Source organism: Typopeltis vanoorti, chromosome 26, assembly GCF_054136105.1.
Source record: "Typopeltis vanoorti isolate ZY-2024b chromosome 26, IOZ_Tvanoo_1.0, whole genome shotgun sequence".
In the NCBI taxonomy this organism is placed as follows: domain Eukaryota; kingdom Metazoa; phylum Arthropoda; class Arachnida; order Uropygi; family Thelyphonidae; genus Typopeltis; species Typopeltis vanoorti.
Window position 1 is genome coordinate 26,027,995 of NC_143574.1, and position 27,916 is coordinate 26,055,910.

Sequence of the window (27,916 nt, forward strand, 5' to 3'; positions counted from 1 at the left end):
TTCAGATGTTCATCCCTTTATTAATACATTTTCAGTACAAAGCAACAATACTATTTAACGGTTAGACTTGGCGACACGCTCTAACTCATCCTTCTTCTTTATGGCATAACTGTTGGATGATCCCTAAGAAAATATTAAATGAAATGAGTTAATTTTTCAAAGTAAAATTTCGTTTGATTACAAAATAAACAGCTGACTCTCAGAAAATATAAATGTAATCACTAATAATCAGAGGATTGACAGATTGTGATATTCATCACAGAGCAGCTCCTTTCTTCAAGATCAATAAACTATTATAGTACACTAAAAATCAATAAATTAGTAATTTCAAAAACCCAGGAAAGAGTGATTCTGAACTCTAAATCTGCATTAAAAATTTTATTATGTACCTGTAATAATAATAAACACACACAAGGGGCAGGGGTCTGGAATGTTCTGAACACCTAGAAAAATGATACTAAAGCAACTGATATAACCACAAGAAAGAACATAAGTTATCTTCATAACTCTATTGGTATATATTAGAGCAATAAAATGAGCCATCAATCCTTCTTATAATTATGGAGCTTTACTTGAAAGCAGTCGATCACACACACTTCAAGTGTGAGAAAATGTTTTTTATATCGTATATGCATTTAAATTAAATCGAGTTATATGAGGATGAGAATATAAGTTATCTTCATAACTCTATTAGTATGTTCTTTTACGTGGTTATATCAGTTGCTTTAATCATTTTTGTTCTAAGTGTTTATCAGAACTTTCCAGACCCTCTCGCATGCACACACACATGCAGGACTCAAGAAATCCACTGCCTACTTGCTACAGAGTCAGAGACAAGTGGCAAGTGAATTTTTGGACTTATCCAAATAGTTTTTTTTTTTTTTGCATAATTTACACTTTTATTTCTTAAAAAATCTCATTCATTGTAATTGTCGATCATGGGCAACTGCTAACAAATTCATTAGAGACATTTTATTTCCAGAGAGTTGTAAATAAAACTTCTGGATCTGAAATTCTCAATTTGAAAGCTACAGCACTCTTTTAAAGAATCACTGAAACAGTTGCAATATTTTAGTTGCCGATTTTCTCCAAGTCATAACGTAAGCCGATCGTTCTTCTCTCCTTTTAACTCCTTTAAGACCCAGAACTTTTTTTTTCTTATCATATAAAAGACTATTCATGTTTTATAGTCAGTCATAACATAAACATTTAAAAGTTATCAATTATTTTCTTCCTAAATATCCACTTTCAAGCTCCAAGAATTTCATTTCTCACAGCAACATTACAGCTTTACTTGAAAGCAATCTATCTCACACACTTCAAGGGCATGGAGAAAATGTTTTTCATATTGTATATGCATTTAAATTAAAGTTGCAGTTATTTCAAATAATCATTTGATTAAAAAAATGTACTTTTTGTGTGCATTTTTTGTACTTAATTATACTTTTCTTACATAATTTCATCAACAAAATAAACTGCTAATTATAAACACAAATTAAAATTGACAGAATCTAATTAAATACTGCAGTACACCTGTATTTTGTTCAAAGAATATCTTATTCGTTGAACAAAATGGGTTAACAATTTTTTAACATAAGATTTCATTTGATTACAAAAGAAACAGCTGACTCTCAGAAAATTGAAATTTAATCACTAATAATCAGAGGATTGACAGATTGTGATACTCATCACAGAGCAGCTTCTTTCTTCGAGATCAATAAGCTATCACAGTAAATTAAAAATCACCAAATTAATAATTTCAAAATTCTGGGAGTGATTCTGAACTCGAAACCTGCATTAAAAATTTTATTATGCATCTGTAAGAACATACACATACACAAAGAGAGAGACAGGGTCTGATAAACACCTAGAACAATAATGATGTTAAAGCAAGTGATATAACCACAAGAAACAACAGAATATAAGAACACAAGTTATCTTCATAACTGCTATTAGTATGTTCTTTTTTGTGGTTATACCAGTTGCTTTAATATCATTTGTTTTAGGTGTTTATCAGAACTTTCTAGACATACACACATACACATGCAGGGCTCAAGAAATCCACTGCCTACTTGCCAGAGGCAGTCAGAGACAAGAAGAGAGTGAATTTTTTTTTTTTGTGTGCATAATTTACACTTTTTTCCCTTAAAAAATTCATTCACTGCACAACTACAGTGAATGAATTTTGACCATGGGTGACTGCTAACAAATTCATTAGAGATATTTTATTTCCAGAGAGTTGGAAATAAAACTTCTGGATCTGAAATTCTCAATTTGAAAGCTACAGCACTCTTTTAAAGAATCACTGAAACAGTTGCAATATTTTAGTTGCCGATTTTCTCCAAGTCATAACATAAGCCGATCGTTCTTCTCTCCTTTTAACTCCTTTAAGACCCAGAACTTTTTTTTTCTTATCATATAAAAGACTATTCATGTTTTATAGTCAGTCATAACATAAACATTTAAAAGTTATCAATTATTTTCTTCCTAAATATCCACTTTCAAGCTCCAAGAATTTCATTTCTCACAGCAACATTACAACTTTACTTGAAAGCAGTCGATCTCACACACTTCAAGGGCATGAGAAAATGTTTTTCATATTGTATATGCATTTAAATTAAAGTTGCAGTTATTTCAAATAATCATTTGATTAAAACAAAATGTACTTTTTGTGTGCATTTTTTTGTACTTAATTATACTTTTCTTACATAATTTCATCAACAAAATAAACTGCTAATTATAAACACAAATTAAAATTGACAGAATCTAATTAAATACTGCAGTACACCTATATTTTGTTCAAAGAATATCTTATTCGTTTAACAAAATGAGTTAACAATTTTTTAACATAAGATTTCATTTGATTACAAAATAAACAGCTGACTCTCAGAAAATAGAAATTTAATCACTAATAATCAGAGGATTGACAGATTGTGATACTCATCACAGAGCAGCTTCTTTCTTCGAGATCAATAAGCTATTACAGTAAATTAAAAATCACCAAATTAATAATTTCAAAATTCTGGGAGTGATTCTGAACTCGAAACCTGCATTAAAAATTTTATTATGCATCTGTAAGAACATACACATACACAAAGAGAGAGACAGGGTCTGATAAACACCTAGAACAATAATGATGTTAAAGCAAGTGATATAACCACAAGAAACAACAGAATATAAGAACACAAGTTATCTTCATAACTGCTATTAGTATGTTCTTTTTTGTGGTTATATCAGTTGCTTTAATATCATTTGTTTTAGGTGTTTATCAGAACTTTCTAGACATATGCACATACAAATGCAGGGCTCAAGAAATCCACTGCCTACTTGCCACAGGCAGTCAGAGACAAGAAGCGAGTGAATTTTTTTTTTGTGTGCATAATTTACACTTTTTTCCCTTAACAAATTCATTCACTGCACAACTACAGTGAATGAATTTTGACCATGGGTGACTGCTAACAAATTCATTAGAGATATTTTATTTCCAGAGAGTTGGAAATAAAACTTTTAGATCTGAAATCATTAATTTGAAGTTAAAATTAAGCTTAAACTTTTTAAGCTTAATTTTAAAATATCTTATTCTTTGAACACCTTTACTTCTTAAGTAAAAGTGCAATTGTAACAGAGTATTTTTCTAAGCTTATATCATGAATCAGCTTAGTGTAATTAAATGTGAAAATTTTACATAATACAGATTTTTTTTAAATACTGATATTTTAAAAAATGCAATTATATTGTTAAGACAAGTCAGACTCAATCAGGTGCATGAGTCAAGTGTGAAAAATAAACCTAGCTCCACACCGACTGTTACCTACTTTCTTGTTTATGTGAATTTTGTCTTTTCTGTTAAATTACTGTTCATGTATAATTTATATAAATTCACCAGTCATTATGAACAACAAATGAAAGAAAACACAAACTGAGTTGTGATGAGGTGCGTTGTGGCATACATTTTAAAACCACCTTAAAAGAGAGCATATTTCTGTATAACTGTGTGTGTGTGTGTGTGTGTGTGTGTGTGTAATGCATAGTGAGAAAGGATATATCACTGTTTTGTCAACTTTTTTTTAACATAACCCTATAACAATATTTATACAAAGCAGATCAGTACCTCAGACAAGTAAACTTTTCTCCTGACTAGAAGGATTAAGCTGCATTTCCAGAGCTCTGCCTACAAGTATTCCCTTATTGATTTGTTTGGCATGTCATAAATACATTTCTATTCACAGTATGTGAATATAATGCAATTAGTTAATTTAATGTTAGTGTTAAATTTAGTAGTTTTCTTGTTAAACCTGCTATGCCATACACTTTTACATCATATAATGAGCTTTGCTCTCCTTTGCTTTTTGGCTATGCTTGTTTACAAAGTCTTGCTAAATTGTTTGTTTACAATTTAACGATTATGTTCCCACTTCCCAAAGATTTCAAATAGTACTAAGTGATTGTCAGGAGAGTGGCAGAACAGAAGCACTTTTAAAACTTTGTTCAGTTTCTTCTTGCTTCATGTAACTCATATTCTCTGTGTGCGTTCACTCTGATGAGATACTCTTCACAAAATATTAGCAGCTTACATTAAATTTATTTCCTTAGATAACTTTATATGTATAGTCATTTAATCTTGAAAATAATCCATTCAATTATATCTCCCACTACAGTGTTCGTCTTCCCTGTGAGAATAACTAGTCATGAGATGTAAAACAGATTATGTACATTTCCTGATGTCTCAATCAGATATAAAATGTGTTTGTGTGTACACACACACACACACACACACATATATAAACACACACACACATACATACCTTAGCAGCATTAATTAGTTCATCTGCCAGGCATTCAGCAATGGTCTTGATGTTTCTGAAAGCAGCTTCACGAGCACCAGTACAGAGCAACCAAATAGCTTGGTTTACACGTCGTAATGGAGAAACATCAACTGCTTGTCGACGAACAGTACCTGCTCGTCCTATTCGTGTTGAATCTTCTCGTGGACCACTATTGATAATAGCATTTACCAGGACTTGTAAGGGATTCTGTAATAAATAAGAATGAATTCACAATAAACTAATAAATAACATGTACAATGGTTTGAGGAAATGACTTGACTGTGTGCAATAAAATCTTTTGTTCTAGAAATGAAACAATGTAGACATGGAAAAAAAAAATATATTTTTTTGTTGGCCTTAATTTGAAAATGGAACAATAGAATCTTGGACAAAAAGTGTTTTAGAAGGATAAAGAACATGCTTATAATACAGAATTTAATGTCGAATTATTAAATGTACATAAAAAGAAAGTATATCCTTTATGTTTATGAATAAGTTAAGAGTCAGTGCTTGGAGTACAAAAACACAAGTTTGTATCTGGGATTTTATACTAATTAACTATTTATTACATAATAATGAATTACTATATACAAACATACAAAAATGCAATGAGTGACAGATGTCAGCAATTACTGATTGGTTCCCCCCATATTCACGTTTAAATAATAACTATCATCCTTGAACACATTTACTGACAAATGTAGAAAGTAGCCCATTCCATATGCTCCCATACCACAAAAACTGGGCCTCAGATGCTTCTCCACCATCCATTGCACCGCTTGTCTATAACACTGTAAGATTCTCTTTCTCCATTTATTTCTTCAACTTGGAAGATTGCGTTGTCCCAATTCCATAGGCCAATTATCATTTTGAGCTGTAAAATCTTTCCAACTCTCTCCTCATCTCCTTGGAACCCAAGTGACCAGATTTGCATATACAGTAATACAGATTAGGTTTAATCAAAACATTGTAAACTAGCAGAATAACTTGTTTATTCCTGCAGGATAGTGTTCTCTTTAACAATGCTGTTATCCAATGCAATAAGTTAACCAGCATCATTTAACTTACCGTTTGCCATAGTAACAAAGTCTAACTTCATTGCTTACTTTCAACAAATTCATATTATCACTCTGCTTGTAATGTCCTATCCAAAACACATATCATTACATGCGGCAGCACTGAAATGATAAGTCATTTGCCTGCATAACGATTCTGTTCAAATCAGGGATTGTGCATCAGCTGCATTCCTTATAACTGGATTTCATTCAGTAGACCATCCTAAATATCATTAATATACATATTATATGACATTGTCCCCTCCTCATAAACTACACCACAATGCATAGTTTTCTAATACTTGCTGGTCAGTCACTCTCCAATCTCTTATAAGTTTACTCTGCAAACCCATTCCTGAGTAGTTTGCATAACAACCTTAAGAGTGGAGGTTGTAATACAAACGTCTTGGAAAAACTCAGAAGTATCACGGTATATCCAAACCCCTTATCCAACTGTCATCATTATTGAATGTGAGGAAATTGCTCAAGTAAGAACAAACCATGCTGTCCTCTATAAAGCATCCCAGCATTGTCTACTTAACCTTGGATGCAATTCTTGACAAGTGTTTCAAAAATCCTGATGAACACACAACAGATACTAGGTAATTGTTACATCAGTCTTAGCGACACCCTTATATAATGGATTATGTTATTCTCCTTTCATTAGGAATTGCACATCCCGCCTGATTGTTATATTTGAGACAAGCCCTTGTAACAGCTTTAATACTTTTAACTCGTTAATCTCTTTCTTCCAACTGGTTTCAGGCATCCTGAGTGCTAATGATCTTGCTGGTACATATACTTTCCTAAAGTGACTCAGCTATGTGTGTCTGTGATTCCTCTCTACCTTAAGAAGTTTCTCATGCCAAGACACCGTCTCAAGCTGCCTTCTCAGTTTATTTACAATCACTTCCCTTAGTCAAAACTCTTATGTATATTTTTCTCAATTCCCACACTAAATACATGATTACCTTCACTAACTGGAAGCATAATGGTCAAATCATTTATTAGACAATACTAAGTAAGTAACTTAGTAAGACAAGACAAGAGTAATTTCTATAAATTCATTTTCTCTCATCTTACATGCTTTCCCATCCTTTCTATATCTCTATAGTTGAAATCACCCATAATGACAGTCTTTGTATCCATAAGATATGCATCATTTGCAGTTTTGCTTTGCAATGGTAATATACACCGAAAAATGACAGTTAATCCTCCCTATAACAAACTTTTGGGGACCATAGAGTTGTAATAGCAATTTTTTTAAACATAGAATTGTATCGATGCAGTTATGGTTAGGACTTTCTCAGTTTGTTACAGTGAGTGGGTTTGTTATAGCAGTGTTTTTTTTATAGTAAGAGTTGGCTGTATAAGCTAAAAAAAAAAAGTAATCAGTATGTCCGTGTCCCTATTAAAACATACAATTAGTAAATTATGCATAGAAACTAGTTAAAAGGTACAAGTTTCCATTACATTTTTTCTAAAAAAAGGTAAATGTTATACACATAGTAACAGAATAAGAACTACTCACTTCTCCTGTTAACAAATGAATAATTTCAAAAGCATGCTTCACAATCCTCACTGCCATCAATTTTTTGCCGTTATTTCGTCCATGCATCATCATGGAATTTGTAAGACGTTCAACAATAGGGCACTGAGCTTTACGAAACCTCTTGGTAGCATAGCGACCAGCAGAATGAGGCAGATACCTAGCATATTTTTCTTTGACAGCGATATAATCCTTAAAAAATATATAGAAATACATATATACAATTGTTACATATAGTAAAAAAAAAGGAGAATTGTTAAAACAAACAGACTTAATTCTTCATAGTAATGTCAATAATATTAAACAGACCATGTATACACCATGCACATGTTTTCAAAAAAGATATATCTATATTCCATCTTCGGCCCAACAGATATTTATTTGCAACTAAGATTTGGGAATTTTTTTTTTTTTGATCAACAAAATGAATCAGGACAATCACTCATCATCATCATCAAATTCCTGACATGTACCCTCAATGGGTGTACAGAATATGATAGTACTACATGAAAAAAAAAAAAAAAACTACATCATTACTAACATCCTATCTACAATTTTCCTCCAAATCAGTCTGTTACTTGTCAAGACTCCAACATTATCAGATCTTATATTCCTATCGTCTAAGGCACTTTGTACTGTATCAATCCACCTATATCTTGGTCTTCCTCTGGGTCGTTTTGCTGCCAACCTGGCAGAGAACACTTGTTTTGCTAATCTTTCCTCGCCCATTCTGTTTAAGTGACCAAACCACCTGAGATTAGCTCTGCTAACACATTCTTGAATGCCAACAATGTCAAGTTTTTTCCTAATATCCTCGTTTTTAATATGATATTGCCATTGATGCCATCTGTTCACGCCTATAATCTTTCTCAGGACTCTCATATCTGCGGTCTCTAGTCTTAGATCAAGTGTTTTACTTCTGACCCAGCTCTCAGATCCATAAGTTAAAACTGGTTTGAACACTGTCTTGTATACAGCTAATTTAGTGTTCTGACTAATTTCTCTCTTATTCCATATGAATTTATTCAATTGACTTCCCACCATACCAGCTTTGCTGATTCTGTTGTCTATTTCTATATTTAATTTACCATTTTCAGTAAAAATCGTGCCTAAGTAGCTGAAATGTTTTACTTGTTCCACAGGTTCTCCATTCACAACACAGTTGACATTTTCAATGATTCTGCCTATTTTCATTGTCTTTGTCTTTTTATTGCCGACCTTCATACCATATCTATTACAACAGCTATTTAATTTAGTCAGAGAATCTTGCAGACTTGTAGCGGATTTATTTAGAAGTATAACATCATCCGCATAAAGCAAAGAGCTGACATTAATATCTCCAATTTTGATATCATGTTTAATACCACTTTCCTTCATAATGTGATCGATATAGATAATGAATAACAAAGGGGATAATGTACATCCTTGTCTCACACCAAATTTAACATTAAACCATTTTCCTGTACTTCCTTCAATTCTAACTGCTGACTTGCAACTCAAATAAAGACTAAGTATTGCTTGATATAATGCCCCATTGACACCATATAACTGCAGCATATTGAATAGCTTCTCTCTTGGCACCTTGTCATATGCCTTTTCCAAATCAACAAAACTTAAATACAGACCTTTGTTATATTCCCATGCTTTCTCGACTATTTGTCGTAAAGTGAAGATCTGATCCTGACAGCCTCTATTTGGCCTGAATCCAGCTTCTTCACCAAGCTTTTCTTCCACAATTCTTCTCAACCGTTTCTCAAGTATACTTGAATAGATTTTGCCAGGAACACTCAGTAGGGAAATACCTCTGTAATTCTCACATTCAGTTTTATTTCCCTTTTTATATATATGGGAACTATGAGAGCTCTACTCCAATCATCGGGAATTCATCCCTCTGTCCAGGCTTTCTGAACTGTGCAGTGCAGCCACTGTAGGACTCTTATACCACCATACTTCAGCATTTCTGGTTGAATATCATCTACTCCTGCTGCCTTTCCACATTTCAAGCCTTTGATGGCTTTTTCTACTTCAAGTATGGATATGTATTCCTCACTGCATGCCTGGTTAGTGTTTTTTACCGCTGTGCTGTCATCACTGCTTGTTTCATTTAGCAGTTTTTCAAAGTAATTACTCCATACTTCAAGGATATCTTTTTCTCCTGTTTTCATGTCACCTTTATCATCTCTAACTCCTTTTACAGCACTCTTTCCTCCATTTCTAAGCTTCTTCAAAAACCTCCAGAATATTTTGCCACCTTCTTGATATTTATTTTCTATATTCTTGCCAAAGTCCTCCCATGACTTTTGTTTAGCTAGTTTTACACAGCGTTTAGCATTCTTACATTTGTCTCTATATTCTCTAAGAGCACAAGCTGACTTATTTGACAGGAACTTTTGATATGCTTTCTTCTTTTCCTTCACTGCTTCTTTAACTTCCTGTGACCACTAGGGAGTTCTGATTTTTTTATCCTTGCAGACAACCTCACCACATGCCTCTCTGGCAGAATCAATCAATGTTTTCTTCAGAGTTTGCCACTGAATCTCCAAGGTTTGATTCCTGTTCTCAAACTCTTTCAATTTTTCTTCAATAATCTTTGTGTATTTTAGTCTACAGTTCACATCTGAGAGCTGCTCAACTTTTATTTGCTTTAAAACTTTCTTACATGTTATTCTTTTCAATATGAAATTCAATTTTATCCTACTCAAGACTAAATAGTGATCGCTTCCAATTTCAAATCCTCTGTACACTCTGGTGTCCTGCACCAGGGAGAAAACATCACTATCAACAATAACATAGTCAATGAGACTTTTCTTATTCCTAGCCTCTTCTCTCCATGTGAATTTGTGCACATTTTTATGTTGGAACATGGTGTTAGTAATAACCAGTCCATGTCCTGAGCAGAAATCCAACAGATATTTGCCATTATTATTAGCTTTGCTCTTTTCTCCAAATTTTCCCAAAATATTTTTGTATGTCTAACAATCATTTCCTACTCTGCTATTTAGATCCCCAACAAGGATCAACTTTTCCTTTTTCATTGTGTCAGTTGCTTTTTCTAAAGCATCAAAAAATTCCTCCACTTCTATCTTAGTAGAACCTTCTTTGGGACCATAGGCACAAATAAGTCTCATTGTCCAGTTCCCCATTCTCACATATGCCCACATTACTCTACTTGAGACTGACTGCCATTCAAGAAGATTAGCCTCGTATTTTGTGTTGAATACTATGGCTACTCCTTTTCCTTGATTGTCATTGCCTCAATATAACATTTTGTATTTATTGCTCAGAAAGATCTCACCAGTTTTGGTCTTTTTTGTGTCAGTCACCCCTATTATGTCGATCTGGTACTTATCTAATTCCTCAGCTAGCTCCATTTCTTTGCCATTCAGGCTTCTTACGTTGATAGTACCAATCTTTAACTCTGGTGATGTTGAGTTGGGGTTTGTTTTCAGATTTGTTCCAGTAGCTGACTTTTCGCTGTTTGCCCTGGTTCTCTGGCGAAAACAATGGGGGCCTTGTTTAACCAGGCGACGCCCCAGCCGGCATGAAATTTTGTCATATTGAACCATCATTTTTTATTTTGGTTTAACCAATAAGAATACAATTTGGTCGGCTAAATCCCAAATTGCCAGCCCATCCTCATTCGTTCAGTATCCAAGTAGATACTCAACAGGGTGCACCATGAGAAGGTGAGGATTGAACAATTGGACATTAGGTCAGAAGCCCTGGTCGGTTCTCCGCATTCCTTTAAAGGCTATGTGGAGGTCTCCTCTCAGTTATACAGCTTTGACCCTTAAGCACTCCCAGGAAAATCACTATAAAATGATATTACTAGATCATGCAAAAGCCTCTGACAGAATATATCACAGCACATTTTACAAGATGATAAGTTAATGTGCAAATAAGTTACTTGGCAGACAAATCCATATTTTATCCTTCCTTCCTTACCAAATAAAATAATTTAAAATAATTAAACTCTCACATGTAATATCATGAGAAACTGTGTTATAACAAACATTTTACCGTTCGGGCTAAGATATATCGACATGCAGAGGAGGGAACACTATGGTTAGTGCCAGTGTTGTCAGAAGGATGCCAGTGACATATTTTATTGAAATTGTAATTTCGATAAAAGCTCCTTTTTAAGATTAATTTTATAAATTAAAAATAGTATCGTAATCAGTCTTGCTTTTTTTTTTCCTGTTTAAACTCAATTCACATTGCTTGTATTTAAATATATAAAAGAATGTGAAATTGGCAACTCAAAATTATTTCTCGTCCATGAGTTGTGTAGAACTGAATAAGCATTATGAACATTTAAAAGAATAATTAATTTAAACACTATCAAATAAAAAAAGCAACAGCTAAAGTTTTATAAATTTTATTGACTAAAAAAAAAGTTTTGTAGTATACCACAGACAATTAGGAGTACCAAATCTTGCTAGAAAATCTTGAGTAGTTCTGGAATTGTTTGGTTTTGAGAAAAGTTCCATAAGTATTAACTGCTTCCTCTGGGACCTTTTGGCTTGGATAAAACATAAATGCAATTTCTGCAGTCATCATCTCGAGGATTAAAGACTTGTTTCTCATAAAAAAGACGTGAATTTCTCCAAATGGTTTTGTGATGTTTCCAAGTTAAATGTTAAATCTGTGTCTTCGGCACAGCTTCATCCTCGTCATCTTTGTTGTTACCTTCTTTCAGGTGATGTTAGTCACAAATTCAATTAACTCTTCATCAGTAAGAGTTTGTGCATTGTGTAATGATCATTTTGTATTCAATTGTCCATTTATCCAGTTCTTGGGCAATATTAACAGATCTCCAGAGCACTTACCTTCTTCAGGTCAGTGAACAATTGTTTTTTTTTTTTTTTTTTCCCCTTTCAGAAATCTTTCTTTAAAACCCTCAAAATAAATCCTTTTCATCTTCTGAATGAAACATGGCCAAATTCCATTCCATGCATGCTTTAGTGTGAAGACTTACATTCTTTCATGAGCTTGTTATTGCCCATTTTCCCACCATTATTACCATTTGCCATGAAATTGCTGGAATCATTTGAGAAACTATGTTCAAAATCCAAGTTTCTTGAATGATTCTTCCTGTACAAAAGCTAATTATTCCTTGATCCATTGGTTGATAGAGAGATGGCAGAAATATCCCTGCTGGCAAGAGTAGCTTTTGTTAACTAATGACCACAGGAATGGATTCTGAAATCAAGTTTTTGTTTTGCCTGATTATTCAGATACAAAATAATTCACGAATCATTCAAGGAATATCAATTATCCATGCATTTTTCTGGCCTCTACAGATGATGGGGAAGATACTCCTGAAAGTGCTTGGATGACAGCCTTTTGAAATCACAAGGGGGATGGGGATATGTATCTATGGATTGCAGCAGCAGTATTAGCACAACACAAAATAGTAGCCCCCTCTTTAATTTGTTTACACCAGGCTGACGAGTGTTTTATACCATGCCCCATAATTGATGTGGGTAACATCCAACAAAACAAGCCGATTTTATCTGTATTATGCACTTATCATGAACAATTGATTGGAAAGCTTTCAGTCTTCTGCAGCCTCAAATTCAGACAGTTTGCTTCTCTCCACAAGTTATTATGTGCATGATTCCATGATGACACTATTTAAATCTGTACAACCCTCACTACACATGCAATTTGAGCATATGTTAATTTTCTTGTGGAAGTATATTCCCTTTTCTCTAATTAGTCAATAGGAGTGTTCCTTACATGTTGCCGCCGATACCATTCCCACACCACTTCATCAACAATCTCTGTCATTGGTTTTGTGTTCTCCGTTTATTTAGCATCTCTGACGATTCCGTGTGGATTAAAAAACAACTTAAAGACTCCTTTCTTGCTCAAAATCCTCAATATGGACATTCTCTCTTTGATCTGTTTTATAATTTCAATTTTCTGCTGAATTTTTAACATCACTCACCAGTTTCTTCCCTTCCCTAGATGCCATTCCACTATTACTTTCAGTAAAGCTAAGAATTACGAGAGAAGCTGAAAAGTTCTGATAAACATCTAGAACAAATATGATATTAAAGCAACTGATAAAAAAAAAAAATATCTTAAAACCCTTTAACCCCCATGTTTTATCAAATTATAATAATTTGTTCCTTTTCTTTTATGATATATAAGAAGATATGTCAGGTTTGAAAAAAATTCAAAAATTAGAACATTTCAGCACACCTTCATAAAAGGAGAATAGTACTATGCTACAGAGAAAATTTGATGCCTTATATATACTGGTGCACTACTTTCACTAGTGCCTAGAGATATGCAAATGTTTCCTATGAAAATATACTATAGTACTGTATCTAGCATCTTGGAACATGCAATGGTTCTTATGAAATGTCTAATGAGCCCATCGTACACCTGACCATTAATCTCCCAGGCGAAACTGGTTAGAAAGCATACCACTGTAACTGATGCCCTGAGATACAGAATATTTCATTCATATGAAAATGTATTATTTGCCATCTGATTTCTTAAAACATACAATGGTTCCACAAAATGTCCACTGAGCCTGCCATATATATCACTATTATAACTTAAAGATACAAAGAAATTATATACTTGGTTTAATCCTTTATCCAAGTGTAGGCAAGCAAGTTTGTGCCTGAACTATTTTCAGGACCAGGGCAACTCGTATATAGAACCTTATAACTTCCCGTCACTTGCCTTAGTATCCCATAATGCAAAGTGCATATCCTTATGGGTAGTATAATGCTATGCTTTATGGGAAGGGTCACTACCCAGACTGGTTTCGACCTTCGAGGTCTCGTCAGTGAGAGCCAGACCAAGAGGTGATACCAAGGTTGAAGTGATGCAGACGTCATATTTTCACATACGAGTTTCCTGTACGAATACACGAATATATATATACAAATTTCTTGGTATCTTTAAGTTATAGTATAACCAAGTGAAAAAACTTCCAACAACAATCTCTAATCTAGAGTATTTTAATAATAAGGTGTGACACCTTTAGGCAACTCCTACTGATGAGACCTCAATAAAGATCAAAAACGGTCTGGGTAGTGATCCTTCCCATAATGCATAGCATCATACATAACCATAAGGATATGCACTTTGCATTATGGGATACTAAGGCAAGTGAAGTGAAGTTAAAAGCTTCTACAGTGGTACCTTGGATTGCGAGTAACTTGATCTACGAGTGTTTTGCGACTAGCAAAAATGTTTAATAAATTTTAACTTGATAAACGAGCGAGGTTTTGCAATACGAGTATTACCTAAACGCTTTGCCTGTCGAGCGTCACGTGATCACAAGCCACTCAGGATTCTGGGCAATCGTCTCACATGCTCAGTCTCAGTCGGCATACCTCATTCGTGCTAGCGTTGTGATCACGTGTGTGTGTGTGTGTGTGTGTGTGTGTGTGTGTGTGTGTGTGTGTGTGTGCGCGTGCATAAAGCATTTTTTTATTTTGTGTCCAAATGTAAGAACTGTTCTTTATTAACTGTACTACGCCAATGGCCCCAATGAAGAAAAGGGTTGAAAAGGAAGGCGGTAAGAAGAAGGAGATGATTACGGTGGAAGTTAAGAAGGAAATCATTGGGAAGCACGAACAAGGTATGCAAGTGGCCGCCATCACAAGATTTTATAAGAAGTCTACATCAACGATTTGCACAGTATTAAAGAAGAACTAAGGGGGCTAGATGTAGCAAAAGGAGTCACGAGCATATCAAAGCAACGGCAACGTATTCTGGAAGATGTAGAAAAAATGCTTTGGTGTGGATAAATGAGAAGAAACTAGCAGGTGATACTGTGACCGAGAACTTGATCTCTGTGAGAAGGGAAAGGCCTTGTACGCCAACCTCGTAAGTAAACTGCCAGGTATGTCTACAGAAAACGAAGAAGGCTTCAAGGCGAGCAGGGGATGGTTTGATAACTTTAAGCAGCAAGAGGTTATGGAGGAGATCTTGCCTGAGGAGGAGAAAAAGATGGAGGCATCCCTCTCTTCAAATGAGATTAGGGAGGTGTGTAAAATGTGGGAAACAGTGCAAAATTTTGTAGAAAGCACCACCCAAGTAAGGCTGTGGCAGTGCGAGCGATGAATCTGTTTAATGACAATGCAATGTCATATTTCCGTGAAATCCTCAAAAGGAGGCAAAAGCAAGTGTCATTGGATAGGTTCCTTGTTAAAGTCGCACAAAAAGAAAAAGAGTCAGACAGCAGTGATTCCATTAGTGACAATGAAAGTTGTCCTACCCAATACAATTACTGTAATATGTAATTGTAATGTAATTAATAAATTCGATTATTTTATGTATATTGCATTTAAATAATAAAAATATAAAAAAGTATACATGTTATATGAAGGTATATGTATTTTGTATTAATCATTTTTATATGAATATTTTTGAGTTTCGCAACAAATCATCAGTTTCCATTATTTTTTATGAGGAAATTCGCTTTGATATACGAGTGCTTTGGATTACAAGCACGTTTCTTGAACGAATTATGCTTGCAAACCAAGGTACCATTGTATATACGAGTTGCCCCAGTCCTGGAAATAGTTCAGGCACAAACTTGTTTGCCTACACTTGGATAAAGGATTAAACCAAGTATATATTTCTTGGTATCTTTAAGTTATAGAATAACCAAGTGGAAAAACTTCCAACAACCATCTCACCATTAATTTCCAATAGTGCAAATACAGGAACCACCTTAGAATATTTCAAGGACAAATGCATTATACTTCATATTTAATAAATATTCACATATTTATTTCGTTCTTCACAACAGATATAAAATTTAATGAGTGAAAATAAAATAAATTACATTTATTTTGAAATATAAGATCAATCTTAACAATATATTGATTTATTGCTGGCAATATTTTATATCTTTTATTCTTCTAATCAGAGTAATGAACAAAATATATTCAGGTTCTTACATTTTGTTGAAAATATTGTAAAACTTTTGTGATATTTTAAAATCTGCACACAAAATAATAGTTAATTGTAAATGAAAAACATGATTTCAAATAACAGTTTTGAAAATTTTTTTCTTTCCTTGAGAAATTCAGTAGGCCTTGTCATTAAATTAATCACAACTTAATCAAAATTTGTAGTTGCAACTTTTTTTGCCCCTTGCTTTTTATATAATGAATGACATTCTGCATGTCCTATTTACTGATTGAAAAGTTTAAGCTGGCAAGCTGTTAGCCAGTATCCAACCTACCATTTTCTTCAGCCATTAATAACAATACATTGCATGGCTGAGATTATTACTCATTCTGAATGACTCATTCCATAGTTGCAAGATTAGATCAACTGAGTGTGGAATACACAGCAATGTAGCCAGGCTTTAATTACTCTAGGAAAATTCATAGCTAAAGAAGCCTTTTAGTGTGACAGTTTTGATACCTGATAAAATATCTTGCCATTGGCACTCTTGGCAACTAACCACTGCACTTAAAACAAAGTGCAGTGCACATTGTTTATTTCCTACAAGGACAGTTATAGTTCAGAAATGAATTAGAAGCACAGATGTTGACAAGATGTCCAGATTGGCCATATAGGGAGAACTGTTGAAGGTAGTGGCAGTTGAGAAAATCCTGCTATCTGTTGACCAAAACCAATCTCTTATATAATATATAAGTCACTCCTATGCCAATGGGAATACAGCTTAAAGCTTAAAAATGTGTCCAAAATGACAAACCAACTTTAAAATTATTTTGAAGAATGATATGTCATTTTTTTTTCTTTTTAATTTAACACAGTGGAACAAAATCTCATTTCTGATTTGTTATGAAACTTTTATAGTTTCTGTATTCAGCTTTGAAATAATGGCAGATTTAATATCCACTTGATTTATATAATATAAAAATTATTTTCAAGATAGCAAGAACTGCGACACAGATATGCGATTCGAATATAATTCAGCTTACATAACCAGGAGCATTCTAATTAAATAATGTTAAAGTTGGTCATAGTGGCACGTTTAATGCTATGACCTCACAAGCAAGTGCTGCTGGTTGTGATGTTATACTGTGGTTTGTTTGTGAGGTCACAGCATTAAATGTGCTATGACCTCACATAGCACGTTTAATAAAATAAACCTTTTATCAGTCACTTGGCAGTCTATAAAAGCAAAGTGCAGTGCACATTGTAACTTCCTACAAGAACAGCTGTAGTTCAGAAATGAATTAGAAGCATGGATGTTGATAAGATGCCTAGGTTGTTTACACAGGGAGAACCATTGAAGGTAGTGGTGGTTGAGAAAATCCAGAAAACCCACTCTCAAACAAGCTGTGTGCACCTTGATGCCCACTATATGCATGGATATTTGCAATGTACTTAGGGATGGCAGATGATTATTCTTTCTAAAAAAGTTTCAACTATTTGGCAATGAAAGAAATGGATTTTTAATATCCTTTTATTTCAATATATGAGTGTTATTTAACATGAAAGAAAAGAAACTTACAGTTAAACTGATGTCACTGACTTCAACATCACTGGTACTCCATTTAGCAAACAGTTTTATTTCAGGTTGTTCCTGAACAACCGGACAAGGATCATCCCAGTTATCACCCATCGTGCTATTTAAAAAAAAATTAAATAAATTCAGCAAGATATATTTGTAAAACATAGGAATACTGCAAATTCCAATTTGCATTTCATAAACTAATGATGTTACAGTGGCTACCACTGTCTACTCATTTTCAACTACATATTTTTTTAAGTGTCCAGTCATTAGAAATGGTCACATATGCATGTTTTAGATGTTTGCAAACTTGGGTATTTCTGCAAATATGAATGTATAACCCAACATGTAATTATCACAACTTCCATAGCTAAATCAGTATTGACAATGGCTAGAAAGACCCGGGTTAGAATCTGTCTAGGACACGAAGAATCTTTATCAGGGCTTTTTAAGTGAAGGCAAGTTACCCAGTCTCATACGGAGGTGGCAAGTTTTTCATTTAGGGGGAAAGAAAAAGGCCATAAGAACAAACATAATTTAGAGACATAGCAGAGCAGAAACTACCTTATCAGGTAATAAATTTAGTTTAATCCTTTATTCCAGTGCAAGCAAACAAAGTTTGTTCCTGAAAATATCTTCAGGACTGAGGTAAGGTAGTGCAACACCAGGTCACTCCTAGCAAAGGTGGACCAAGCTCTCATCACTCCTTGTCTCAGTATCTCCCATAATGCAAAGCACATCTCCTTGGGGAGATGTATACTGCTATGCATTAAGGGAAGTGCCACTACCCAGACTGGTTTCAACCTTTATTGAGGTCTCGTCAGTGGGAGGCAAACCCAAACATGGAGATACTAAGGCAGAAGCAATAGTGAGACAAGAAGTGATAGAGCTTGGTCCAGCTTTGCTCAGAGTTGCCTGGTGTTTCACTACCTTACCTCAGTCCTGAAGATATTTTCAGGTGCAAACTTTGTTTGCTTACACTTGGATAAAGGATTAAACTAAATTTATTATAGTCTAACCAAGTGAAAAATAAACTTCCAACATCTTTCTCTAAATCCAGAGTAATTCAATAATAAGGTGGTACACCCATGGGCAACTCCTATAGGTAAATATGACCTCCCCTATTGCTTCTGCCTTAGTATCTCCACGTTTGGGTCTGCCTCCCACTGACAAGGCCTCAATAAAGCTTGACACTGGTCTGGGCAGTGGCCCTTCCCTTAATGCATAGCAATATACATGTCTGCAAGGAGATGTGTTTTGCATTATGGGAGATACTGAGACAGAGTGATGAGAGCTTGGTCCACCTTTGCTCAGAGTTGTCTGGTGTTGCACTACCTTACCTCAGTCCTGAAGATATTTTCAGATGCAAACTTTGTTTGCTTACACTTGGATAAAGGATTAAACTAAATTTATTATAGTCTAACCAAATGAAAAATAAACTTCCAATACCTTATCAGGTTTCTAAACACCTCCACATAGTGCTTGTATTGCTCAAGTTACTTGACCATGAGAGGCTACCTACAAAAAATGTAACTAACACTTTTTGTAGGTAATTCAAAAGGTACAAAACACTATGCATTGGATAAAAGAAATCTGTTAAGCAATATTTGTTACAACTAACTAAACCCTATATAAAATGTCCTCAAACCAGTATGGAATTCCTACATCTAATTAACAGTGAGCACCAATACAGCATAATGTAAAGATGTCAGAGCATTTGCCCTTCAGAAAAAAATCGAAGGCAAGTCAGCTGGTCTTCTCATACAAGGGCAGCAGGATAAACTGACTTTTTTCATCATAAAACAGGCAAACTGGCTGGTAAGTCCACTCAATTAACACATTCAAAATACATAGCCTTGTAGCCTTAGTTGATTCAGTTGTAATAACTAATTAAACTTCTGATTGTTGTATTTGGATAGTGCACTGGTTAAACAAATGCATTATGGCAGCTGAAATTAAATAATCTGAATATACTGTATTAAATGTGTTAATGCTTATCAAAGCTGACATATCACATCTATTATATAACCTATTAAAAATTGTCTTTTTATTTCAAAGGGAGTAGACAATCTTCCAAACTATTTCAAAATCTGTTAGCAACCGGTCTCCACCTTTGTGATACCAGAAGATTACACTAATCTCCTACGAGGACTAAAGTGAATGAGAAAAATGGCAAAGTGCTGCCATTTATTTTCTGAGCAGAAATTGGATTGATCTGGGCAGTCCTGGACTGGGGCAACAATTTTCAATAAAAACGTGCATAGCATACTTTGCATTTATATGTTCATAAATTATTTTTTTAAAAAAAATATAATTTAGAAGTTACATCTATCCATTCAACTAAAAATATGAACAACCATAATTTCATTTTCAATAAATTCATTTACCAACAACTTAAAACTGCCTATTCAAACAAAAAATAAAATAAAATAAAATCCAAAGATATTTCAGATATTTTCAAATCTGTTTCAAAAAAGCATTAAAAATGTATTTCTCTATGGGAAATGCATTTTTATTGCATAGAAGCTCGTACCTATACATTTTCAGCATAAAACAGTAAAAGTATAGCTATAGGTTCAAAAATACCAAACATCAAACTACCAGTAAATGTATTTTTCAAATATGCTGTGTTTTCTTCATGAGATGACCTTTCCAGAATCAAATTTTGTTCAAATGTTCTTGCATTTTTTTTTTCTTTTTTGTCAACTGAGCATTGAAAATTTATTAGAACATTAATATTCTTGAGTTGCATGTCATTTGTTTCATATGAGTGGTTCTGGAAAATGAGAAAGGGAGCTGCAGCTTAACATTATACATTATCAAGTCATAGACTGACAATTCTATGCCATGCTATTCTGGCACCACCTAAGGCAGCCGGCTGCTGAAATGGCTGTCTATACACGCACTGGAATGAATGTTGGGAGGGGGGTGGAGTCACCAAATGGAATTTTTTTTGAGGGTGAATGGAGTGTACATCCATCCTTAAAACTAATGCACACTGCACATGCCATTCAGACAACATAACCTTGAAGGAAACAATTAGGCCACCACTTTAGTACATGTTCAAATGCACCACATTTCTGCTGTAACTTTTACAATTGAGACAAAACAAAAGTTCAATTAATTTTTGACATATCACTGAAGAAAAAAATTAATATTGTGTAGAAAGAATGCATAAAAAGCAAACAAACATCATACTAGCTTACAGTCTTAAAATACAATTAGAAGAAAATTCTACAACAATACTACTGATAAGGAACATAAGAGAATTTTCAGTTGGTGCATCCAACTAAGTGAAATTTTAATATACGTATATATAAAAAAAAAAAAAAAAGATTAGAATTCAACAGTCCATACATACACAAGTTTGTTAAGTATGTATCCTCTCACTAGTGCCTAATATTTCAATAAATTATCAAAATAAGAATGAAGGTGTTGAAAAGAGAAAAATGGGTTATTATACTGCAAAAACAAATATGCAATATATTGTTTTCTGTATCTCTTATTTGTATCTGGCATGTTCTGTTTAGCAACTCAAAGATTTAAGGGCTGGAAACATTTAAATCCAAGTTCTTATTTCAAGAGAATTCATTACAACAAAAATTATTTCAAGAAATGGAAATTATTAGAAAAGGATCTTCCAAAATTGGAATGACTTAAGTAAAATTTTAAGTGCCATATATTGAAAACACTAAATGTATACTGTTCTAGCCTGCAAATAATTTGGCATTTCATGAACATGATCAGTGACTAAGGAAAAAGACTAGTATATTTATAAAAACCTGATCAAATGACAGCTATTTTGATATGAAAAATGCTCCTGAATTACATATTAAATGCTACATTAATTATTCATAGCCAGAAATTTAAAAGATTGTATCTGGCCTTCAGATCAGTAAACAAATTATCCAATATGTAAAATTTTTTGATGATAAATATGCAATTGAAGAAATTCATCGATTTCATGAATACAAGAAATATGGAAGAGGGACCTACATTAGGAAAAGTAATTCAAGATAATATAGGCACAGTCAAAACAATAATATTGACAATATGGCAGAAAAATGCAAAGTGGTTCAAAGCCATATTTAAAAACAAAAGTGAATCTTTTTGCTAAATATGTTGCATATGATGCAATCTTTATTTGGTAGACATACATAGAGCCTCTGTAATTCAGTTGGTATAGGTGAAACCCTTTGGTCGGAAAGACCCAGGTTCGATTTCCATCCAAGACATGAGGAACCTTTATCTGGTCTCTTTCAACTAAAGGTGAGTTAGCCAGTCTCATACAGAAAGCATCCCAGAACAGCAAACGGATCTTTAATCACTCATTAGGAGGGCTCAACCAATCCTAAGGGATGGAGGAGAAAGAGGCGAACCCCAGATGAAATAAAGTACGAGATGGTGTTCGAGAGTATATGCCATACATGCTATATATGACAACCTGAAAATTCTGATCCTTAAAAGAAATGAAAATATGATCACTTATTGGGTGATGCATTCTCTTGCTAAATCATTGCACTGTCAAATGAATAGATACTGTATTTTTAATCTCGTGGAATAGTGGAAGACATGAGGAAACTCGTAAAAAATAAATAAAAAGTACAGTACCAGCTGAAAAAAAATTAAACCAATACTATACTGACATCAGAGTTCACAGTATCTCTCAGATATCATTTACTATCAAATATCACACACCTTTACATAACATGTAAAGGTGTGTGATATTTACATACACGTGATATATATATCCAGTGTATGCAAATATATAAAGAGGCAGTGAAGGAAAAGAAGAAAGCATATCAAAAGTTCCTGTCAAATAAGTCTGCTTGTGCTCTTAGAGAATATAGAGACAAATGCAAGAATGCTAAACACTGTGTAAAACTAGCTAAACAAAAGACATGGGAGGACTTTGGCAAGAATATAGAAAATAAATATCAAGAAGGTGGCAAAATATTCTGGAGGTTGTTGAAGAGGCTTAGGAATGGAGGAAAGAGTGCTGTAAAAGGAGTTAGAGATGAGGTGACATGAAAACAGGAGAAAAAGATATCCTTGAAGTATGGAGTAATTACTTTGAAAAACTGCTAAATGAAACAAGCAGTGATGACAGCACAGTGGTAAAAAACACTAACCAGGCATGCAGTGAGGAATACATATCCATACTTGAAGTAGAAAAAGCCATCAAATGTTTGAAATGTGGAAAGGCAGCAGGAGTAGATGATATTCGACCAGAAATGCTGAAGTATGGTGGTATAAGAGTCCTAGTGGCTGCACTGCATAGTTCAGAAAGCCTGGACAGAAGGACGAATTCCCGATGATTGGAGTAGAGCTCTCATAGTACCCATATATAAAAAGGGAAATAAAACTGAATGTGAGAATTACAGAGGTATTTCCCTACTGAGTGTTCCTGGCAAGATCTATGCAAGTATACTTGAGAAACGGTTGAGAAGAATTGTGGAAGAAAAGCTTGGTGAAGAACAAGCTGGATTCAGGCCAAATAGGCTGTCAGGATCAGATCTTCACTTTACGACAAATAGTCAAGAAAGCATTGGAATATAACAAAGATCTGTATTTAAGTTTTGTCGATTTGGAAAAGGCATATGACAAGGTGCCAAGAAAGAAGCTATTCAATACGCTGCAGTTATATGGTGTCAATGGGGCATTACATCAAGCAATACTTAGTCTTTATTTGAGTTGTAAGTCAGCAGTTAGAATTGAAGGAAGTACAGGAAGATGGTTTAATGTTAAATATGGTGTGAGACAAGGATGTACATTATCCCCTCTGTTATTCATTATCTATATGGATCACATTATGAAGGAATGTGGTATTAAACCTGATATCAAAATTGGAGATGTTAATGTCAGCTCTTTGCTTTATGCGGATGATATTATACTTCTAAATAAATCCACTACAAGTCTGCAAGATTCTCTGACTAAATTGAATAACTGTTGTAATAGATATGGTATGAAGGTCAGCAATAAAAAGACAAAGACAATGAAAATAGGCAGAAAACGTCAACTGTGTTGTGAATGGAGAACCTGTGGAACAAGTAAAACATTTCAGCTACTTAGGCACGATTTTTACTGAAGATGGTAAATTAAATATAGAAATAGACAACGGAATCAGCAAAGCTGGTATGGTGGGAAGTCAATTGAATAAATTCATATGTAATAAGAGAGAAATTAGTCGGAACACTAAATTAGCTGTATCCAAGACAGTGTTCAAACCATTTTAACTTATGGATCTGAGAGCTGGGTCAGAAGTAAAACACTTGACCAAAGACTAGAGACTGCAGATATGAGTCCTGAGAAAGATTAGAGGCGTGAACAGATGGCATCAATGGCAATATCATATTAAAAATGAGGATATTAGGAAAGAACCTGGCATTGTCAGCATCCAGGAATGCGTTAGCAGAGCTAATCTCAGGTGGTATGATCATTTAAATAGAATGGGAGAGAAAAGATTAGCAAAACAAGTGTTCTCTGCCAGGTTGGCAGGAAAACGACCCAGAGGAAGACCAAGATATAGGTGGATTGATACGGTACAAAGTGCCTTAGACAATAGAAATATAAGATCTGATAATGTTGGAGTCTTGACAAGTAACAGACTGATTTGGAGGAAAATTGTAGATAGGAAGTTAGTAATGATGTAATTTTTTCATGTAGTACTATAATATCCTGTACACCCCTTGAGGGTACATGGCAGGAATTTGATGATGATGGATATATATATAAGAATATTTATATTAAACAATTTGTTTGTATCTGTCAGATCAGCTGTGACCTCAACAGGATTAAAAAATCTTTTTACAAAGCCATGCTGCCCTCCACCCATTCCTGAATTTTACCTACCAACTTTTCCAATATTTTAACCACCACTGAGGTATTAATTGGGTTGTAATATGCTACTTCAGTAACAGAACCACCTTTATGCAATAGAACTATTACCCTCTTTACTTGTTAACCTTGTCAGACCTGAAACTTAGAGGTACTGCCAGTTCTCTTGCACCTTCTTGTAGCACACGAGCTTACATACCGTCCAGTTCCACTGATGTGTTCACATTGATATTTTTCAATATGTTGAGTACCTTCAGTTCATTTACCTCAATTCCCACATAAGTAACTGCCAAGTCTCAAATGGATGATAGATATACCCTTCGAAAGTGATCGCTTAGTAACTGAACTATTTCATGTCATTTTTCTACCATCTGCACCACGTAAAGCTAACATTCCATAATCACTCTTACCTTTTTTGTTTATAATCTTTCCACAATGTTTTCTTTTTGGCAAATCCTGGTTTATATTGTTACTTTTCAACTTAATCCCTATTCAGTTTATCCTCCTGACCCTGGGTATGCAGTCTGATATTGCCTCTCAAACAATCTCTGACCTCTTCCTATACACTACTGGCATTCATTCTGGCACTGCTCCAAGCTGCCACCAAAATTTGTCATAATTCCAGCTTTGTAGTTCCACATAAACTCTTTCTTGACAGAATCCCATATACTGAGCAACCTTCCAGAATAAGATTACATGGTCACTCCACCCCACCCCCTCAATAAGAGGTAGACTTGCTCTATAGTTACCAATCTGATACAATTAGAAGATTCAACACTCTCAAAACCTGGTCCTCTGCAGATTCACTGTTTCTAACCATATAAATTCCATTTCTATCTTATCATATGCTCCTTCCAATCTATGAGGGTGGTGGGGTATGGAAAGTTCTGATCAACACCTAGAACAAAAATATTAAAAAACAGATATAACCACAAGAAAGCACATATTAGTGGCAGAATTATGAAGGTAACTTGCATTCTTATATCCTCATATGTTCTTTCTTATGGTTATATCAGTTGCTTTAATATCATTTTTGCTCTAGGTGTTTATCAGAACTTTCGAGGCTTCCTTGTCAATTACAATAACAACATACAATAACTGCTCAACCTGCACTCAAGGGGCAAATTTGCATGGCATCTGCATCTTCATGTGGACCCACAAGATAGCAACAACCAACAATATATTTTATCCTGTTGGCTGTTTCTCACACCAGACACCTTACATGAACCATTTCCCCCTCAGATCTACAATCCTCCAAATTCTATTTTTGTGGTTGAATTTTTTCATCTGTCATTAAATAATACCCCACCTCCGCCTTATTCTTGTCAATGCCAATAATTTTTAAGCAAATCGAGCCAATGCCAAAAACTCCCTTTATTTCTGATACCTCAACATTTGTATACACACATTTCAGTACCCTTGGACCCACAGTTACCCTTGCATAATATCATTACTAGCCCATACAGATTCAAAACCTAGAAACTGCATCCAGCTGTTCAGTCATCATGCATTCATACTCTTTATTCCAGGAGTGGCCAGTCACAAAATCCCTGATTCTGCACTTCCAGACTGTCAGTAACACTTTTTCCAAACAACTAATTCCAAAAACACTAAAATGTAGTCCATCAGGCATGTACAAGTCCTTTTGTCCATACATCTACAAACTGCACACATTTCCTCTTGCACAATCTTCTCATTAGCAATAAATTTTTTTCTCTGTTGGCAAAAATACAGGACTGGTATTAAATATGGAAAATTAATAAAGCTATATATTAAATATGCCAAATTAGTTTAACTATGTATACACACACCGTGGAATATTGAATTCAAAGTACGCGTATCCAGTCTTATCACTCAAATGTATTCTAATATAGAATACTTTTATTCAAAATTAATAAAAATATCGATCAAGATATTTATCTTAAGACTCCTCTCGAATCGATTATTGTTGGGCTAACAGAATACCACATAAAGAAACTTCTCAAATCACTTGTTCAGCCAACTGAAAGATGTCCACGTGTGGTATATACTAAGCCTATTTAATATATGACATATTACTAGCCTATGTTTATTTTTAGTGACTTCACCGCCAAACCAAATTCTATAAACAGCATTTATTCCTGAAATAACTAAGAAAATATCAATACATTTTTTTTCTTAATAATAATACAAACCTACTTAGAATACAACCGCAACTTTCTATTCTTTCCAAACGGGGTTACCGAACTAAAGAGACGGGCTGAAACGCCCTCTAAGTCTATGAATACACTAACTGATTACTGATCGATAGCGTGGACAAAAATAAATAAAGTTAATAAATACAATAAAATAAAAAAAATTAATTAACAAAATAAATTAAATAACTTAAATATTTCCAGTCGCTGTAACTGAAAGTAAAAGTTTGAGCGCTTATTAAAAATTGTGTGTGTGTGTGTGTGTGTGTGTATGTGTGTGTAGAAAGTTTTTTACCTTGGGTAAATTATACGTTAAAGATACCAAGAAATTTTATACTTGGTTTTAATCCTTTTTCCGAGTAAGCAAAACAAAGTTTTGCATGTGAAATATATTTACATCTGAGCTACTTATATATAGAGACTAATGACTTCATATCATTTGGCTTAGTGTCCGCGCGGTTAGCCTAGTGGCTATGCGCCTCGCAACAATATGCCTGGGAAAGGAGTGTACTAGGATCAATGGGAATCGAACCTAGTGTCGAATGGGAATCGAATTCGATGGGAAGCGAATAGATTCGACGTGAGGAGCTTGAGAATCTTTCTCAGCCATAGCCTAATTAGCCTGTCTTGGGTGTGGACAGCAGGATTTTTCCCTCCAGTTTATCTGGGGGGTTTTCATCCAACAAGCAGGCAAACCGGCTCCATGAACACACAGGCTACAGCCATAGTACTTAATCCCTCATTAAGAGTGCTCAACCAGTCCTAAGGGACGGTCGAGGAACAGGGAAACCCCACACGAATAAAAAATAGCAGGGTTTTTCTACCAGAACCTCTGGTTTTTCATCCCACACACAGAAAAATTGACCCTTCAGAACACACGCAATTTACAGACAAAAAACTGATTGTGGTGGGCAGTAGATGGCGTTGATATAGAGGTTCGGTGTAGTAGTGAAGACAGAGAGTTGTAGGTGTCCTCCTGCGGTTAGTCAACAGACTCCTTGGAGGTG

The 27,916-nt window shown here is 34.4% G+C and overlaps 1 protein-coding gene across 2 annotated transcripts; it reads right to left on the bottom strand.

The window, feature by feature from the left end:
- On the bottom strand, positions 1-26,966 carry LOC150092424 (small ribosomal subunit protein uS7). Of its 2 annotated transcripts, none has more exons than XM_090414881.1 (5): positions 26,914-26,966; positions 17,899-18,013; positions 7,413-7,622; positions 4,806-5,033; positions 1-123 (listed from the first exon to the last, which is right to left on the bottom strand). In XM_090414881.1, exons 2-5 carry the CDS (start codon positions 18,007-18,009, stop codon positions 55-57), a joined length of 618 nt encoding a protein of 205 aa, XP_090271007.1. In that variant the 5' UTR covers positions 18,010-18,013; positions 26,914-26,966; the 3' UTR covers positions 1-54. The 2 variants fall into 2 exon arrangements, with proteins under 2 accessions (XP_090271007.1, XP_090271008.1); XM_090414882.1 differs by having other exon boundaries at positions 26,910-26,950.
- Positions 26,967-27,916: the final 950 nt, after the last annotated feature.

What these genes read in the sequence shown, in the direction of transcription:
- LOC150092424 (XM_090414881.1), bottom strand. Translation starts at nt 18,009, where the DNA reads ATGGGTGATAACTGGGATGATCCTTGTCCGGTTGTTCAGGAACAACCT. An exon ending in TCAGTGACATCAGTTTAACT is followed by an intron (nt 7,623 to 17,898) that starts GTAAGTTTCTTT and finishes ATATTTTTTAAG; the next exon opens with GATTATATCGCTGTCAAAGA. An exon ending in AACTAATTAATGCTGCTAAG is followed by an intron (nt 124 to 4,805) that starts GTATGTATGTGT and finishes ATATTTTCTTAG; the next exon opens with GGATCATCCAACAGTTATGC.